At 41.4% G+C, this 20,387-nt stretch overlaps 1 protein-coding gene across 1 annotated transcript in view; it reads left to right on the top strand.

Annotated features, from left to right (window-relative positions):
- Positions 1-17,876, top strand: part of SV2C (synaptic vesicle glycoprotein 2C) — a 163,313-nt gene extending 145,437 nt beyond the window's left edge. The window contains exon 13 of the mRNA XM_016137145.2: positions 12,708-17,876. Within this exon, the coding sequence (XP_015992631.2) occupies positions 12,708-12,891 (184 nt within the window). The 3' untranslated portion in view covers positions 12,892-17,876. The remainder of the gene's footprint in view (positions 1-12,707) is intronic.
- Positions 17,877-20,387: the final 2,511 nt, after the last annotated feature.

Below are 20,387 nucleotides of genomic sequence, written 5' to 3'. Positions count from 1 at the left end.
TTCTGATAAGAGGCTGTAAGTTTTCATAATAGAACTTCAGCACTGCCAACTCCTCGTCCATTTTCTAGAATCTGTTGTTAATGATCACAATAGGATACTGTGATTCTAGGCCCCCAGCTAACAAGTGACCATTTAACAGACAACTCCTATCAAGATCCCAGTCAAATTGATTGTATTTGGGAAACATAGTTTATGGTGTAGTCTAAGCATTATGAAAGCTATAACACTCGAAAGGCACATTTGTCAACCACATTACAGATTTTACTTTCAATGCTATACCTTTGACTTTTAATAGGTGTCACATTTGCATTCCCTGTGAAAACATCAATGAGGAAAAGACATTGCCCATTACAGTTCATCTTTACCTCTCGGAAGAGTCTACCACGCTCCCAGCATGCCAGGGGTTCTAGGACCCCCTCGGGGAAGCTGCTCTGCCTCTTCAATTCATATTGTTAACCTGAAAATAAAGTGTCACAGTGAGAGGCAATAAGAAATTATTTGAGTTAAAAAATAATAACTATTCTGGAAGCGCTGATTCAGGCAGAAACCCAAATAGTGTTCCATTAGAAGACAAAAGCAAGAGGGTATTTGTGAGGAAGGGAAGGAGAATAAGGAAGGCATTTCTATTGGTGCAGATAAGCTAACATAGTGATGCTAATTCCAAACGATGTGTTTAATTTCAGTCCAATTGTCATCAGTCCCCTAGTCACAATATCTGCTTTCTTGTTATCTTTGCAAACTGTTCTTTAGGAGACAGTGTTGCTTTAGGCCCAGTCCAAAGGTTATTTTGCCCTGCTTTAACATGTAGAACATTGGAGGCATAAAGCCCTCAAGGCAGTTCCTCTGAGATGGCAGCTCTGACTCTATTTTTAAATGTTCTCGTTTATGTAATTTTTTTTTTTACTATATGATAAAAATTGGGTACTTCTTTACATTTTCTTCTCTGTACAATCAAGAGTCAGAGAGCCTACGTTTCCGCCAAACCTACATGGTGCAGATATTTGCTTTGCTCCTTCTTCTCCTGATTTACCCTCTTTCATTCTGATTTTATTAATTTTGTGTCTTTTATAAGCTACCCTAAAGAGGCAGGTAAATTCACAATTAAAATCATATGTACTTGTTGAGTAGCACTTTTCTGTACCTAAAAAGTGAAGTAAAACAAAAACTGCAGATATTTTTTAAGGGAAAGCTCTATTTTTTGCCCTTTACTCTCACCACTTCACTTCTGGACACCAAATGGGTGTCTTTCAAATTTAACTAAATTCTGACACCATCTACCTGGAGATGGCATCAGATCTCACAAGTTAAAGACTCAGTCCCACAGGACTGTCCGCACTTCAGACTCTAATCACCTGTACTTCTGACCAACCAGCTATAAATTGGAGTTCCTCTGACCCCCACCTCAGGTTCAATAATTTACTAAAATGGTTCACAGAACTCAGGGAAATATTTATGTATGTTTACCTGTTGTGATTCGATCAAATCTAAGACCCACAGAACCAATCGAGATGAATTGTGAGCCTCTTCTACCATGCAGTTCCGAGCTCCCAAAAGAGGCAGCTTATAAAGCCTAGAATCACACCTTGGTTAACATCAAACAAGTAGGCAGATTACAGAAGCAGAGTAAACCCTTAATGCTGGCTTACTGGAAAATTTTCCACCCTTAACATACCCATTTATTTTAAAAAGCAATAGCTCAGAAATAGCCAGATGGAAAAGATGCATAGAGCAAGGTATGGGAGAAGGGGCCTGGGGCGTCCCAGCCCTGTCCAGGTGCACCGCCCTCCCAGCACCTCCACATATTCATCACCCTTGAAATTTATCAAATTGCATTGTTTAAGAGTTTTGATAGAGCCGAATCTCTTGCCCCACCCCCCTCCTTCTCAGAGGTCAGTGGGTGAAAGTCATAAAGGCAGCTTAAAATTTTAACCTTGGTCTTTCTGGTGATTAGCCCCATCCTGAGGCTACCTAGAGGCCACACCTTAAGTCACCTCATTAACATAAACTCTGGTGTGCTCAAGGGGCTTCTGAATAAAAAAAGACACTCACATCACTTAGGAAATCCCGATAGTTTTTCGAGCTCTGTGCCAAGAACTGGGGACAAAGACCTAATAATATATTTCTTCTTGGGTAGCATTTTTCCACTATGTAAATGCCACTGCCATTCTTCTATTTACTGCATTTTAACATCAAAAATAAGCATAACATAATGATTGCAGATTCTTAAACAGATGATCAGTGACATTTCAGAAAGTTCTTGGATAGTGACTGGCACATGATTTGAGGGACACAGAAAAGGATCCAAAGACCCAAGTGTCAATGTAAAAAACACGAACCTGTAGAGATTTTTATAAGTGTTTATTTGAGCCAAAACTGATGACAATTGCCAGGGAGAAAGATCTCAAATGCTTTGGAGAATAACAGTTTGCGGTTTCTTTTATGCATTTGGAATTAAGGTGGAAACCTAAGGAAGATAAAATGTAGATAGGAGAAAGTGAGGTGGGGATTGGATTACAGAATAGTTAACAAGATTATGTGCTCTCTTGAGGGCGGTCACACTTTAGAAGGAGGTGTCTGAATAGAGGCATTTCAAAGGTGTGTTAACCTAGGTGCACAGAAACAATGGACAGGGCTTGCTTAAGGCAAAGATAAACCTTTCACTAAAGAAGTTATATTCCTGGGGCATGACTACCCGCCTTGACCTGCCTAGTTAGGAATTTAAGATCAGATCACCCCATGTGGTTACTTACAGTAGAACACTTTTTTTGCCCACATAGCCATGATCTATTTAATCATTGGCCGTTAGAAATTAAATTTAATCGCTAGTACCTCACCTCTCCCCACTTCTGGAGAAAAGGCTAAAAGTTCCAATTTTCCTTTCTCTATTATTTCTCCACTCCCAGGCACTGCTATCACCTAAATTTCTTTCAACCATCTTTAGGAATAAGATTGGGAGATGCCAAGAGAAGATACATTTCATTTATTGGTTTCAGTCATGACTTGTTGGAGGCCCCACCTCCTATATTTTAACAGAGGAAAAAAAATAAAATTTTCCCTCATCTACTGGAATTTTCAAAGACTAAAGAGTATATAATGATAGGTTGACCCAGATTTACCCATAGTTTATTGACCCCTTCTTTTTCTTTCCCTCTTAGTCAAGGTTTTAAACTTCTTGAAAGTCATGAACGTAGCCCACCGGGTACAATAGGCCATGAACCCCAGCTCCTTTTGGTTCTCGCATGTCCTTCTGCATTCAGCCAGTGACTTCCTGTTGACACACTGCAGGTTTGGTGGAACTCCACTGCTCACACTTCCTGTGTCCATTTTTACCTTTGCTCCATGGAGCTCAGGGCAAGGAGCTCCCACTTTGTAAGTGATGAAACCAAGGCTCTCCCTGCTGCCCTCCAACTCAGCACAGGACCCCTCAGCCCAACAGGTCCATCTCACGGACATTTTTCTGGTAACATCTCCTGCCTTTCTCTGGCCACTGGCCTCTTTCTTTCTACCCTCTTACAATTTTAGACATGACCTCAGAAAGGATTTGAAAATAAAATCATTCCCACCTGCTATTCCCTGCTGGTGCTGGGCAGTTGCTGTTGTCACCCGGCACTGTCAGATGGTCCTCTTCCTCGCTGAGCTAAAATCAAAACATCTGCCCAGAATTAATCAACCTAAGCCTTCCCCTTAGGATTGTTCTTATTTAGAAAGAGAGGTTCCCGTTACTTCCTCGTGCTTAATCCTGAAGGTCTATATGCCTGGATCTTTTACCTGACCAGCCACGTGACCTCAGGGAGACCATTCAGCATAACTGTGCTTCATTTGTTGGAGATCTATAAAGTGAGGAGATTTAAATAAATTGTATCTCTAGCCCTTTCTAGCTGTAGAATCTGCCTCTTTACCATCATTATCTGAGATTCCAACAGTAACTGCATTGTGCCAAATGTGCAAACAGGCACAAAAACAGTCATTTAGGCTATTCTTAGTCCATATCTCTGCCCTTGGGTACTAAATAAGCTTTTGCATTGACAGGGCCATAGACATTATGATTTGCTGACAGCAGGGCCACCAGACTTGGGGCTGGTCAGGCATCAGAATATGCTGTTAAATATCAGGGTGATGGATCAGTGGACTCTAGCATCTGGAGTCTAGGTCAAGGGTACCCTTTCACTGGCTTGAGGTTTCTGGGTTTGGAGAATGTTTGTCCATTGCACTGAGGGCAGAACATTCTTTCCAATCAACTTCATGTCTTTATTTTTTTTCCAGTAGCATAGTCATTTATTATCATTATCATGTATTATGCACTGTACAGAATTGTATGTGCTATATTTTTCCCACCCATCCCCACCCTTTCCCCTTTGTCAACCATCAGGTTATTCTCTATATCTATGAGTTTGTTTCTGTTTTGTTTTCTTTAATCATTTATTTTGTTTTTTAAGATTCTATACATAAGTAAGATTATACAGTATCTTTCTCTAACTTATTTCACTTAGCATAATATCCTATAAGTCCATCTACGTTGTTACAAATGGCAAGATTTCATTCTTTTTTATCACTGAATAATCCAGTGTGTGTGTGTGTGTGCGTGCGCGCGCGCACCACAGCTTCTCTATTCATCCATTTATTGATGGACATCTAGATTGTTTCCATATCTTGGCTATTACTAGTAATGCTATAATGAACACAGTGGAGCATTTATCTTTTTGAATTAGCATTTTTGTTTTCTTCAGATAAATACCTAAAAGTAGGATTTCTGGATCACGTGGCAGCTCTATTTTTAATTTTTTGAGGAACCTCCATGCTGTTTTTTAGTTCCCACCAGCAGTGCGTGAAGGTTCCCTTTCTCCAAATCCATGCCAACACTAATGTACTGTTTTATTGATGATAACCTTTCTGACAAGTGTGAGGTGATATCTCATTGTGATTTTGAGTTGCATTTCCCTGATGATTAGTAATGTTGAATATTTTTCATATGTCTGTTAGCCATTGTATATCCTCTTGGAAGAAATGTCTATTCAGTTCCTCTGCCAATTTTTAAATTGCATGGTTTTTTTATTGTTAAATTGTATGAGTTTTTTATATATTTTGGATGTTAATCCCTTATTGGATGTATCATTTGTGAATATATTCTCCCATTCAGTAGGTGCAAGTGCATGTCTTGAACACCATTTACATCACCAATGAAAACTCATCTCTGTCGTTATTAACAAACCTTCTCATGCAGATTCCTAAAATAATATTTAAAGCCCTAAATAAACAATTAGTCTGTGGATTTCCGATTAACGTGTCTTAAATTCTATGGGTGTAGAGACAACCTCTCTTTGTATTAAAGTACTTTAAAGCAAATGACCTCTCAGCCCATATGATAACAGGCTTTTAGATATACATTTATTTGTTTGCTATCTGTTACCCAATAGAATGTGAGCTCCTTGAGGACGGGCCTATGTTTTCCTTATCTACTACCATAACTCCAAGTGAATGAATGAATGAATGAATGAAACATGCTTTCTAAAATTCACCTGGTTACAGGCAATAGCTTTCCTCCCTGTCTGAGTTCTCTCACTCTCCTAGGTGAGCTAATTGGGCCAATTGTAAGTGAAGGAGGGTTATTCTTCAGTTCCCTCTCTGCTGCCTTTTTGTTTTTAATTGAGAAATAATTGAAATATGGTATTACATTAGTTTCAGATATGTAACATAATGATTTGATATTTGTATGTAAATAGTTGTAGCTTTTTTTTTCTTGTGAGGAGAAATTTTAAGATCTAGTCTCTTAGCAACTTTCAAATATACAATACAGCATTGTTAACTATAGCCACCATTCTGTACATTACATCTCCAGGGCTTACTTATTTTATAACTGGAAGTTTGTACCTTTTGACACTCTTTACCCATTTCACCCATTCTGAACCCTTGGCAAACATCAATCTGTTCTCTGTATCTATGAGCTCAGTTTTAAGACATCTTTTTTTTTAGATCCCACATAGAAGAAGTCATACAGTATTTGTCTTTCTCTGCCTGACCTATTTCACCTATCTGTTGTCCTTCTTTGTCCTCATCCGCTTTTGCCATCCACAGCCTATGACCTCCTGATCTTTCAGCTGTCAGCCCCCCATCCCCCATATAGCACTCCCTATGAGAGACCCTCTTCCTCCTCTTCTCAGCCTTCTCCATCAACAATGTGGAAGAGACCAGAATTCAGATGCATACACTGCCAGAAAATAGCAGGGGAACTTTAGATTAGCCCTGTCACCTTTCTGAGGCTTAATCTCCTCATTTGAAAAATGGGGGGTGAGTCAGGCACTGTGCTGTATATTAAGATGATCTCATTTAACCTTATTTAATCCTCACTCCAGCCCTATAAGAATAGGTAGTTTTATTCCATTTTCAGGTGAGGAAAATGAAGCACAAAGAGGGGAAGTAACTTCCCCTGGATCTTATAACCTCAAACCCACCTTTGTGACTCCGTGATGCCACTCCCAGTACAGACATATCTATCCACTCCCAGTAAGACTGGGGAGGAGATCTGGGAATCTGTTTCTGAGATGCTCACCTGGTAATTGAGATATACAGCCATGTTCATGAACCTTGGACTTAGATAAACTCCAAGTTGCTTCCTAATGTTCACATTCATTCTGTCATTACTTACCTTGGCCCAGACCCTCACTTCCTAGCTAGTTTTACCAGATAAATGATAAGACACAAAGGCTTCCATTATTACCTATTCATGAACATTTACATTTCATCAGGAATAAGAATCAGGGAGACTTTCGATGGTAGCGGGGATGGGAGGGAGACGATGGGTGGCTTTAGGCCCAGAGGTTCCTCCCAGCTCACAGCTCATAGGTAAGTCCTTCTCCACTTATGTGAGAGTGAGGAGACCTCCGCCTGCAGTGGTGTAAGATGCCATCTCTCCAAGTTAAGAAGGACATGTGCAGACCTCACACATACCACACAGCCACTACTTACTTGGACGAGACAAACTTTTACTTTGACAATCAGAAAGCAATCCAGTCTTTTCTGACTTAATGTAAAGTTAGATTTTTTTCTCTGAAAGAGCAAGATGACAGCATGACAGCAATAAACAAACACGGCCCTATTAATGCCCATTAAAATGTCCATTACGGAAATCTACTCCCAACCTGTTTTAAAGGTATCAGGAAATTCCTTAGTTCATTTTACAAGTGTCATAAGCATCCCTGTGTCAGTCCTGAAAGAGGCTGTGATGAGTGCATGTAAAGAATATAAGGCCCCACACCAAAAAATGGGGCCTGGGCCAAACTAAAGCTAACTCCAGACCTACTATTGGTTCAAGTCAACCCTTAGGAGGGGAGCAAGAGCGAGGGCGTCACCTGGCAGGGCCAGCCTACATGGCTGCTCCAACTCCAACCTGTAGCAACTGAATAAGAGTTGGAAGAGAAGGAAAGTTCTGGTTAGATGAGAAGCTGGTTGTCTCTGGTGCACATGAGCTGTGAAACCAGGGTGAACAAGAGAGGTTAAGAGAGCAGGAGCAGAGAAGGAGAAGAAAGAGGCTGGAGAGGCCTTTGCATTGGACTCCTCTCCTGTGGCCACAGCACCACATCGTAAACACCTTCCCTGGCTGACGTTCTCTAACAAACAAATCCAAAGGAAGGAGCGCTTATATGTGGAGGGATTCACTGCAACATTGTTTATGTTCCCCCCAACTTGGAAAGCTCCTAATTATCCAATGGCATGATTACAGAAATAATGGTTATATGCTAAATCGCTTCATTTTAAACAAAACATAAATTACATGGGACAGTTACATTACTGATTGCAAAAAGCAGAAAGAAAAAATTCTATAAATTCTGTGATTTGAAACAATGTGGATATGATTGGAAGTACACTAAAAGGAATTCAGAAATGAAAATCATTTGTTAGAGGGGTGAAGTGGATGCATTGCTTTTGTAATGTCCTGTAGTATATAACAGTAAATCCAAATCAATTCAAAAATTCAGATGTCTCTGGGAGACTGCAGGGTTCTCAGCCCTGGATATACCTTAAAATCACACAAGCTTCCAAAACTACCAATGCCTGGGCCCCCAGGAGAGCAGTAAAATCAGAATTTCTGGTGGCATGGCCTTGGGCATTGGTATTGCCATATCTCTGTGTTTTAAAAGTTTCACAAGTGATACTACGTACTCAGGTTTGAGCACTGATGAGTAAGCCTGTGGTTTACATGCCATGTACCCTAGTTTAAATAGACTGTTGTCTTCACCCCAAGTTGAGAATAGCTGCATGAGGAAGTGGGAGACTTGTTTGGGGACTGGAGGAAGGCAGACCATTTGGCACTTGAGAAGCCATTGGAGGGGGTGTCTAAGGCAAACCTGAGTGGGGTATCACAGAGATAAGTTAAGAAGATATGAGGATATTCTGAGAGACAGAGAATACCTCTACCCACATTCCATCCTTCACCTGGCAAGCTCCTCCTAGTCCTTTAAATCAATTCTCTTCTCATCCATCCCCTCTGAGAAGCCATCCACAACTCCCCCACCCCAGCCCGAGATCACTTCCCATTCTCTGGGCCCCATAATACCCCACAAGTATCTTCATCACTGCACTTAGCATGTTGTGTTATCATGATCTCTTCGCACTTCTCAGTGTAAATGAGCATTTCATCTTGTTCATTTCGGGGTCCCTCATGCCTAGTACAGTACTTGGCAGATAATAGATATTTAATGAATGGTTGTTAAATGAGTAAATGCATAGAAGAATGTGTAAATTTATAGTATATTAAGGACAGATTTGATTATTAGACAAATATTCAAGAAGTTTCTAGTGTTCTTAGCATTGTAATACTTTAACTTATATAGATTCGTGTGAAAATAGCTTTTTTAGCTTAACCCAGAGACCTAGCCATCATCTGTAATATTGCTTCTGTGAGAAAAATGAAATTCATTCTGTTTCAAATAGCTAATTTGCAGATGAATCTTTAGATTACGATGTATTCCTGATTTAAGGACTGCCTGTACTTTCCAAAATGCCCAGTGCTGAGAAATTTGTATCAGTGATTGGACTGAATTTTCCAGGAAAAGTTCCTTTCCAAAAGTTTAGACTAGACAAAGAGAATGCTCACATTGTATCCTTTTAACAGGTAAATTCCACAAGCTCAGTCTAGATCTACGCCATTTCGGTCCTTTTCAAAATGTAATATTTAATATTGCTTTCTAATAACCATGTCATCAGTAGGTGGGACGGGCATTTCAGCCAATGTTTCTAGTAGCCTCAAAAAATACTAGCTTATCCTGCCCTGAAGTCAGAAAAACCAAATAATAAAGAGGCTGGAAGGGAAGGCAAAACTGCCCTCACTCTATCCAGAATGGAGCCAGCAGTTTCCTTTCTCTGGCTACCAATTAGTACAAATAATTATATACATCACATAAATTAACCAGAACTCACTAAATTGTGAAGGCTCTGGAGAAGTAGCCTCAATCCAGCTGCAGCAGTGGACGCTCAACAGGCACATCCCGCATCAGCTGAGCCTAAGCCAGCTGCCTGCACCAGCGCCCGGTTCTCTAAACGGAGGGAATTAATGGTGCGGGGAAGAAGGGCCGCCTTCGTGGAATGGGGACAAGGACTGCTGCAGTCAACAGGGTACTGTTTGGGAAAAGAATTTCCATTTAAATAAATAGGTTGAGCAAGAATTGAAAACAAAGGGTTCTGGCCAGAGAGGTAGGGGAACAAGGAATGGAGCATACAGAGAGATGAGAGATCATTTCATTCTTTCTCTTGGGTGCCTGTTGGGTAAAAGAAGACATGGAATATATCTTTAGTCTGATCAAGAATGCAGTAGCCTGTCCCGCTGATAAGTGGGGGCCCTGCAAGCTCTGAGCTCCCCATCCTCAAAGGCCTTTAGAAGTACAAGGTGACTTGTGCTTTGCCAGTCTCCAGAAGTTAATGTCCCTCCTTTAAGTAAGAACAAGGGAACAAATAAACTAAAAGCTTCTTTCCTCCTCAAGGGAGAGTCACTTTGAGAATAACTTTTCTAAGACAGCTGTGCCGCCAATGCATAGAAAATTACACCCTCCGGCCACATGTATTTGAAGAAATAATTTACTTATCCAAGAAAAGGACAGTCACATTTTCTCGAATGCCAGCATTAATTTAAGGAGGCTATATGCTTTGCATCTATACCAGATTTTCATCTGCAGAACTCCCTCTGCTTGGTAAATGAAAAAGGAGATTCTTAGGAAATAAGTGTTTGATCATATTTCTTAAAAGATTCAAATACCAGATGCTTCTGATGCATCACTTAGTGCTGGGCAGAAATCTCAGGAAGTTGTCCTTTCCTCTGTTACAGTTTGAGTAATATAAGGAGATAGCCACCTATATTATCTACCCTATTTGGAGGTTTATAGCTTGGGAAAATATAGTTATTTTAACACATATATAAATTCTACATTGTTCATTCTGCAGTCTCAGTTTCGATAGACTTCATGCAGAAGAACGTTTTTCACTCTTATCAACAACATATACACTAATCATTTTTTTTCCAGAACAAGTTAATCCTACTAGATACATTTGGTAATTTATGAAACAAAAATGTAGTTTAAAAAAAGTGAAGGAAGCCAGTCTGAAAATGCTACATACTATGATTCCAATTATATGACATTTTGGAAAAGGCAGAACTATGGAGACAGTAAAAAGATCAGTGGTTGTCGGAGGCTGGGGGGAGAAAGGGAAGGATAAATAGGGGGAACACCGGGGATTTTTAGGGCAGTGAAACTATTATTCTGTATGATGCTATAATGGTGAATACATGCCACTATACATTTGTCAAAGCCCGTAGCATACATAATGTAAAATGAGAACCCTAATGTAAACAATGAACTTTAGTTAATAATATATTAATATACGCTCATCAATTGTAACTAATGTACCACACTAAGATGTTACTAATAGGGGAAACTGTGGGGGAGGGAGAGAGGGTGTATGGAAACTCTTTACTTTTCACACAATTTTTTGTAAACCTAAAACTAGTCAAAAAAGTTGATTAATTTTTTTTTTTTTAAATAGTGCCTGGCACATACCACTATTGAAATATTTATTAAACATATACATACAATTTCCCTAATGGGAAGTCAAATGTATCAGTTAATGGGAGCAAAAAAATCTATTAATTTTTTAAAATTTCAGCCTCAGGGCATCTCTGTGGAGGTGGGAGAACCAGTAGGTGATGATGTCATTCTACAGAAATCTCCTTTGGTACCGGGCATGTCGCCTCAAACAATTTTATTTGAAAATAGTTATCAGTATATTAAATCTCCTTATCTTTCTGGTAGTTCTTGCTATTACTAGTCTCTTTCTTTAAAAACAAGTCAGAAAGAAGAATACAAAATTAGCTCACCCTCTTCTCAAGAAGTTCCTGTTTCTCTCAAATAGAAATTCTGTCACACCCCTTCCTTACTCTACTTTCTATATGTCTCGGCCAAAAAGAAAGTCAGTGCTTTGCTGCACCCCCCACCCCTTTTTTTTCCTAATCAGTAAACTCACTGGCCCTCTACTAAGTCACAGGCTCCATTTCTGCAGCACAAGAGGAAGGCTGATCTCTTTCCTATGGTGCGGGAAGGGGGATGGTTGGATAATAACCTCAATAAATACCTATACATATTAGGACATGTCACTAGGAACAGCACAAGTAGTGATGAGTAGTTGTTATGATTGGCCAAAGGAAAACCTAGACTTGCAAATTTACAAATCAAAGAAAGAAAGATGTGTAGTAAATGCTGCATTTTGCAGCATATAAAATGTGTTTTCCTCTGGAGGGAGAAAATGTATCCAACAATTACCCTGCATTGAACGTGCCTTTAATACAAGTGTGGACCCTGTGACAGACCAAAAAACTAAACTGGCGTAAAGGCAGAGAAAATTCACATTATCTCATGATGTTAGTGACAGCGATACCGTCAGGAGCAAAATTAAGTTTCTTGCCTAGATGACTTAAAATAAATCACATTCAACACACATAAAGATAGCAAAGTTTTTCTTTTCCAAAGACTGTTTTAGGGAATGGGATGTGTCTTATTGATATACCACCTGTACTGTACATCTTAAATGCCGGCAGAGTAAGCAAGATCTCTAAACATACAATCTGATTCCCTTCTGTAATATTTTCTGAGGTTTGTTTTCCTGCCTGGAACTTTAAAGAGGTTGTAAGAAATGTGTAAATAGGCCGCCCAGCTCAGTATTCAGTTTCTGTCTATTATGGAAAACATTTGGTAAGAGATCATGATAGTTAACTTTTATGGTACTGGAAAGAAGAGGATACAATCTAGTTAATCCTGATTTTCCCTGAAAACAGGCTTTATTGATTTAAAACCTCGCACGTTAATTAAGCTAAGAAAATATAAGAAGTGAAAAAAAAAAAAAAACTAAACTAAAGAAATACATTCATTTAACCCTGGAAGAGAGAAGAGACTTTTTTTACTCCCTGAAGTTTCCTCTCTTGATAAATTGGAACTTGTGGGCAGAATTAAGAATCAGTCGAGGTAGAGAGAAAGTTAAGAGGGCTGAAAAAGCAACAAGCAATACCAACAGCTAGGGTTCTCTACCTCCAGATGTGCTCACAGGCGTTTAGCCACTTGCTCTAATGATACACAAAACAATCTACCTGGAGATCACTGGATATCACCAGACAGACATTTGCGTCTGAAGCTGGGAACTTGGAAGTCACTTTCTCTTTTTCTTTGCAGGGCAACAGGCTTCGGCTTCTTGAACGCGCTCTGCAAAGCCGCCGCCGTCCTTGGGAACTTGATATTCGGCTCTCTGGTGGGCATCACCAAAGCAGTTCCCATCCTGCTGGCCTCCACCGTGCTTGTCTGTGGAGGGCTGGTGGGGCTGCGCCTGCCTGACACACAAACCCAGGTCCTGATGTGATGGGAAACAAGCCACCCATCCCTGTTTTTTCCTCCTCCCCTGTCTGTGTCAACTCTCCTGACCGACTCAAGGTTTCGGATTTTTCAGATATTGAAAAGTGGTCAAATGTCAGAACACTGACTCTTTACTGTGACTAAAATTTAGATGCATACCATCTTGCAACCTTAAATGTGATTTTGCACAGATTTTATTATTATTATTTATTGTTATGTTTCCTAACTGTGATGCTACTGCCTCCCAAAAATCAGTGGAAACATTTTTTAAATGTGCTGGTGAGCTGGGCCTCCCAGAGATTCTGCTCACTGGAGGTTTTGGAAGCTAAGAAGAGGACTGTGCTGCTATGAGAAATAGATCCTGCTCCTAGTTCAGCATTCACAGGAAACATAAGTTGGCATATTATTGCATTTGTGCTGAGGAGAGGGTTTCTTTTTTTTTTCAAACAGAGTGATATTTCCTGTTTACTTAGAAAAGGACACCCAGCAATTCTAGATGTTACAACAGGGCCTTTCAAAGAAAACCATGTGGTACCAAACAGAGCTGGGTGGGGCTCTTTCAGGCATGACAATTAAGGTGACTCTGCTGACAAGGAAAATAAAGGCTCTGCACTTAGCAGCAAAGATCTGAGTGAGCAAGATTCTGGCAGAAAGCCCAATTACACTTCTGAAAAATATGAGGGAAAAGGGCTATAATAATGTCTGTGATTGTGGCATGTGGTTCAGAATGTTAGAAATCAGAGATTAGAGAGAGATCTTGGGCTTCCATTTTCCCCTCCCTACCCCCACCCCCACCTGCCATTGATTTTGCCAGAAAGTGGTTTCAGAGAAAGAAAACCACTTTCTAAAAATTGGGTCTGCCTACCTGATTCTGCCATTTATCCAAATGGTCTCTAGTCTAGAGATTACCAGTCATCTAAGTTGCTGTAAATTGAGAATTTTGAAGACATTCACACCTAAAGCCCTTTGGAAATACAAAATGATACCTTGAGGGTGCTGCTTTCTTGGGGAACAGTGATCCCCCTGCCCTCCCCCCACCACCCCCCCATATTTGACATTGGGCTTTCTAGCTGCATCGCCAAAGTAGATCTCATTCCTCTATCTTCCACTGGGCTGGGACACTGGTCAGTGTGTACTCTTGGTGCTGGCTCTGTGTGAAATCACAGCCCGTATAACTCCAAGGGGGCCTCTGGCAGACAGGCAGCATCTCCTGGTGGTTTTCAGCTGTTCATTTCATCCATGGAATCTGCCTGGGCCTGGAAGAGAGAGGTCAGCAGGACATTCCCACGGGCTGTCAGCTACTGACCTTCTCACCCCTTAGGCCTGTTTCTCCTCCAAGCTTGTCCAAGCTCGTCCTTTTTATTCATCTTCTTTGAAATCTGAAGCCTCCTTGTAGACTAGCAGCAATGACCAGCAGCCAGGAATAAATCCCATATTAAAACAATATTCTTTTTTTTTTAACTCTGTCTTGTGAGAGGGTTATCCTTGTTACTTATTATATGCATTTCCAGCAGGCCTCAGCCCTGGGGCCTTGCTAAGGAGAGCCTTTGTTTCCAATAGTAGTTACATTCAAAGATGTCTGAACCCCAGAGGCAGCTCTGCCTCTCTCTTGGCTTCCTAATGATCCTCTTAGAGCTCCAGACTGCAGAGTTCAGACTCTGTGAAAAGCTTCTTTCATTAACATAAACCATTAATCGACTCCCCCTTGAAGTGATTCAGGTCTGTAGCAGGGCAGCCTAGAGTAGGGGGTTGTCAGGCAGAGGCTGATTCCCTGGGGATGAGGGCTCAGGGCCAGAACATCAGGAAAATTCAAACCAAAAACTGCTAAAATGGCGGGCAGAAGGAAAATCAATAAAGACTAGATGAGATCTATTAAACAGATATCAACAAAGCAGAGAGAGAAACAAAACGTACTTTCATTTCTGCCTGTTGTAATATTGCTGGAGAACAAAGCAAAGCCAGCAGTCAAAAGCCAGCAAGTATCCTGTATGTTATTCTTCTTCCATGTGGACTTGTGTCTCTGCCTCTCTACCCCTTGCTTTACCTTCTTAAAAAAGACATATTTGAAGACCTGCATGAGTTCTTTTTCTTTTTTTTCTTTTCTTTTTTTTTTTCTTTTTTCTTTTTTTTTACTTAAACATAGCATGTGCGATAATAACCCAAAGAGTATGGTATTTCCATCGACCCATTTTAAACGGAAAGTAGAAGTGTGCGTAGATGTCTCTGTCTCTAGTCTTTTACAAGAGCTAACTTTGCTCACTGGACCATCTTTACTTTTAGAAATGTCTCTGATGTCTGTTGTACCTCTAAATACGTAAATTATCTCCCAGGCAGCGGAGTCTGATTGATACAGAATTCACTCTGAATGCTGGGTTGAGTCAGAATAGGGTAAAGCAGCAGAAGCCCACTTTATGAGACCTGCCACGATGCATCCCCTTCACGAGGGCCTTTCATGGCCTTCTCATTGCCTAATCCAAGCCTCCCAGGTGGCCCAAGAGGGATCTATTCTAATCTCCTGGACAGTCTGTGGTCACAAACCTTCTTGGGCACCACCTTTCCCACCTTTCATACAGTTTTCTCCGCTTCCCTCACATTCCCATCACCTGGATTTTCTATGAGAGCTCAAGTTCTTCCCAAAGTATGTGGCGTGGCCTGTCTGGCTTGTTCTGGGGTTAGCCGGATTAAGATATAGCCATGCAATTAAACATAAACCCTCAGTTCTATCAATGCAGGAGGCTGCTGGCACAGAGACGTGCACCCAGCATCTCATTTCAGCTACAGTAGAAGGAAAACAAGAGTATATACAAATGAGAAAGCCTATGTGGAAATCTAGAATTTCCACATAGTTCTTTGGAATCAACCCAGAATACTCTCAAATCCTATTATTATCCCTGTGTTCTCTCAGTAGGAAAAAAACCCCAGCTGCTCCAAACTATAAATCCCATACCACATTACATCCCAAGTGACAAGTCTTATAACACTCAGTTCCCATGCAATCTTGTGTGATGGAAGCCAAACTCAGAAGCCAGGGTTCATCTTATACTCAGAGTACTGACCCTAGGAGATAAGATTGATGGGTCCCAGCCCAAGCTCGACCACTAACCAACAGTGAAACCCAGCTCTTGCTGGGGAGAATGTTTGTCATTGAACATCTCTGGTCTTTAGTTTCTCTGTCTATAGAGTAAAGGATTGGGACTAGTTTGCAGTTGGGCCTAGTCCAAGTGATGTGGGACAGGGTGAATCTCCCCAAGTGGGGATTCCTGCACCAAGAGAGATGGTCCTTGACTGCGTGCAGGAAAGAATTCAAGCACATGCCAGAGTTAGAGACAAAAGGGAAGTTTATTAGAGAAGGAATAATGTTCCACAGACAGAGACGTGGTCTCTCAGAGTCAGAGCGTGCGGACCCCTGTGTTCGAGGAATTCATTTTATATGTGGTTCTTTGGTTCTATGAGTTACGGTTTGCAGACTTTGTTTTCCTGTTTTCCTTTCATGGTGTGAGGGCACAGCATTAAAGTTTGGGTGAATAGTTCGTTAGTCATCCCAGGAGGAACCTGCCTTCGTTCTGTAGGTTTCCCATGTTCTGGCAGCACATTGTAGGCTCTGAATATAGCCTGGTTTAATATTTAGTCAATTTGGGTAGTTTTCAAGCCTCTTCCCTATATCACAAGATCGAGAAGATCTTCACGGAAATAGCTTCATCTTATTATCTCCCTTCTGATGCTAAACTCACCTTTTCAGCACCAAGTAGATTCAGTTTAGAAACCGAAAAGTTAGGAAATAGGCCTGCATACGAGAGCTCAGGAAGTCGTTTGGGAAGCTCCTCCGGACCAGAGAACATGGTTCCCACATTGTTTGTGCTGCCAGCTTCTTAGTCCTGAGCATTATAAATGCCAGTTTGACAGTTATCATTGCCTGGCCAGGAAAGGGACCCGCCCTGCTATGTAGACACCATTAGAAGACTGTCTGATCACAATACTATTACAAAGCCTGTATCCTATAGCTCTCCTGATTGTTCACTCCGCTTAAATTCTTTAAATATGGTCTTATGTAAACCTAGGCCTTCAGAAACAGAGTTTTTAAATGATTTCACCTAAGTTGGTAAGTGTATTCTCATTTACAAATTTCACCAAAACTCAGAGTTTGGGTTTGCACCAAAAACTGATTAGCTGCTTTTCTGGACGTCTTGAGATGTCAAGGGAGAGGTGGGAACAGAAAGTTTGTAACAGAGAGACAGTCTAAGATATCTTTGGGAAGGTTCCAGTGAAGAGATTAGGGCACAGTTTTTAGACTTTCTAAGCCCTGGTATCATTTCAAAAACATTCCATGAGAATACCTGCTGATATTCCCTCTGCCAACCAAAATAGAATACGATATTCTCTAATTTTTTTTTGTTCAATATCAAAATGCCCTTTATCTATTCATGTATTAGAAGCCCTATTTATGCATAAAGTCAAGAATGTCTGCATTTGGCCTTTACCTGGTATCATAGAAAAACAACGGGTTGGTTGTTAAGGTGAATATTAGCTATGTATTTGGTTTTCCTTTAACCCCCATATCATGCCGAACTTAGTCCAGTTACCAAACCTACACAAACATCAGCCACGTCACAACAACAAAAAGCAATCTGCACCGCAGGGCGCTCTGAAATGGACTATACGTTTCTTATACTTTTTGTTTCTGCCAAGCAAAGCATGTTTTGAGTAAAGCTTCTCTAATACCCTATGTGATGCATACAAAGGGAAATGATCAGTATCTCCTAGATGTATTGTGTGTCCCTTCATTGTTTCAGGTGTGGAGTGACAGTTCTCTGTGTAATGTCCTTTTGCTCTAAATATTGCTAGTGTCTCACCAAGCAGACACAGCCATTGCCAGGGCCTCCTTCAGTCCTCCTCTAACAATGTATGGATCCAGTTTAGTAATCCCAGGATTTCGAGTTATGAGGATTCAGTTCATGGGTCTGTTTAAGGCTAACAGTGCTGAGTTGGCGTGGGCCGGGGTGGGGAGGGAGCGGGGTGGAGAACTGGGCAGAGAGCGTTCACTGATCTCTTGTCATTTCATATGACTATTCGACAAATATATATATTGAACACTTCTCATGTGCTAGGTTGAGGCACTGTGCAGCATGAAGATAGTTACCCCTTTGCAGGACTTACATGAGGCCAGGAGAATGGCAGGAGAAATGGGGGGAGTAAAACATTTGTAATGGTCTCATACTGACCCCATTACATGTTGAAAACCCCTTCCCATAAGTGCAAAGTGTTATTTTTCCTAATTCAAAGGAAGTAATTGCCTGTGCTGGGCAGCGCAAGAACTCCTTGAAACCCGGAATGTCTGACAGGGGGAGAAAGTCCCTCAATTGCTTGGCCTGTGTTGGAAGGACTCCTAACTGGTGCTTAGAAAATGAGAAAAATGGAGCCACACATGTGCTATTTCTCTAAATGTCTTGAAATCACACTTAAAGATGTTTAATCACGTTAAGATATTATTTTATTCAAGGAAAATAATCAGCAGCAAAGATAGCCCCATCTTTATAGCCGCTGTTCATTTTTAAAGTCCCAAGGTTTCCCAAGGTAGTCTCCTCATGGCCTGCACCTGGGCTGGGGGCCGGGAAGTCTGCTCCAGAGCAGGCGGTGTGGGGGTGTTCTCTCCAGAGCGAAGTCGAGTCAGCTCCCTCAGCGGCTGCCTTGTCCTCTGGCCTCAGCTTCTCAGGGTGTTTCCTTTCTGATTTTGAAGACTTGTGACTGAATCAAGTGTCTTCCCAGCTACCCTAGAGCAACTTTCCCCCTCTCCACTCTCAGCAGATAAGCCACCCAGAAAACAGCTTCTGACAGTGGCAAGAGATTTGCAGATTTCAGTTTAAAATCAGTGCATAGTTGTTGCATAATGTCTTGAAGCTGCAAAGGACCTTTGGGGTTCTGAGGCCTGAGGGGAGGCAGAGCAGAGAGACAGTGATTGCCAGTGACCCTCCACCCTCCCCTCTGAGAGCACCCCTCCTCGTTTCCTTTTTTATTCACCAGCTCTCTCCACCTTACCCCCCTTAAGTGTTACACACTCACTTCCTTTCTTTCCCTTCTGTTCTTCTTTCTCCTTTCCTCTTGTCACCTCCTGTCACCTCTTGTCACTTCTTGACTCTAGCAGTGTACAAAAGCAAGACCAAGCCTTACTGGGGCACTTGGGACTGAAGAATGTGCCAACCATTCCATGCATGTGGCGGAAGCCAGAAAATGGGCATGTGTTGAATGAGGCGGGTGCAAGCAGTATGACCTTGACACATCTCCCTGGACTAGGCTAGATTTTTCAACTGCTTCTGAAATTCTGCAGGTGATAGATAGGATGTGCACCACTGGCACGAACTCTCAAAGAGGCCCGTGTCTCAAAATTCATTGGCCTGTGGGAGGTAGACACACCTCTCCATGCCTACAGAAGGTCTTACTTGCTGCAGAAGGCTGGGTGCTCTCCATTCTGATTTAATGCTGAAATTGCACAAGTTGCCTCTGTTCTACTTACCCTACCACATTCATGCTCCCCTAGAGCCCAGAGTGCCCAGAATTAGGAGAAGAAGAAAACAGCCCCCAGTCTGCTGTTCAGATTCACACAAGCTAGCAGCCTACCCTAGAAGCAGGAGTGCAGAGTCCTAAGCAGCTTTCAGGTACCTGGAGAATGACTGGCTGAGCCTGCTCACAGGGGCCAAAGTCATGCGTGGCCTCCCATGGCAGAGACCCAGACACACCAAATTGAGTCCCATGCCTTTGCAGATCAACATTGCCCATAAGCTAGAGGGAAGGAAAAATGTAACGCTCAAACTCATGTCGTCAGTACACAAAGGGTTCTTCTGCATTTGACTCAGAATAGGACTCGCAGTGTGGGGAATCCACTGTTTTCTATGGGTGTTGTCCCTTCAGGAAGAATGTACAGAAAATTGGCTATTTTATTATGTTCTAACAAAAATAAACTTATTCGAAGTTACAGTGTCTCCCCTCTCACACCCAGGTAAGCGCCCTGGAAGGAAACTCCTTCCATGCCTTTGACAGTCACCAGGGCTGCCAAGATAGAACAGGACAGATTAATGACTTAATCTCATTTCTGCCACTGTTGTTATATGTTTATTGTACCAAATACTTGTCCTAAATCAAATGGAAGACAAAAGAAATGTTCTTTCTTGATATGTGCTTTCACAGTCTCCAAAATGTGTCTATGTATCCTCTCCTTGACCCAGAACCATATTGAACAGATTACATGTCTTTCACTAATGTCTAGATTCTGTAAATAAAGTCCTGGAAGAGCTTTTTTTTTTTTTTTTTCAGGTGAACCTTCATTTCCACATGCTAAACCTACAATCCACTCTTCTTTGCAAAATGATATCTTGGCAGTGGTCCTATCCTTGATTTTGGCATTTGGGTGTTTTGTTTTGTCTCGTCTTGTTTCTTTTCTGTTTTTACTGCTCTGTAAGACCTCCCGCTATGAACGTCCCAGTTACCCCAATTGTACTGTATATATGTGCT

The sequence above is a fragment of the Rousettus aegyptiacus genome, unplaced genomic scaffold, assembly GCF_014176215.1.
Source record: "Rousettus aegyptiacus isolate mRouAeg1 unplaced genomic scaffold, mRouAeg1.p scaffold_m13_p_8, whole genome shotgun sequence".
Lineage (NCBI taxonomy): Eukaryota > Metazoa > Chordata > Mammalia > Chiroptera > Pteropodidae > Rousettus > Rousettus aegyptiacus.
This window is presented reverse-complemented; position numbering and strand designations above follow the sequence as displayed.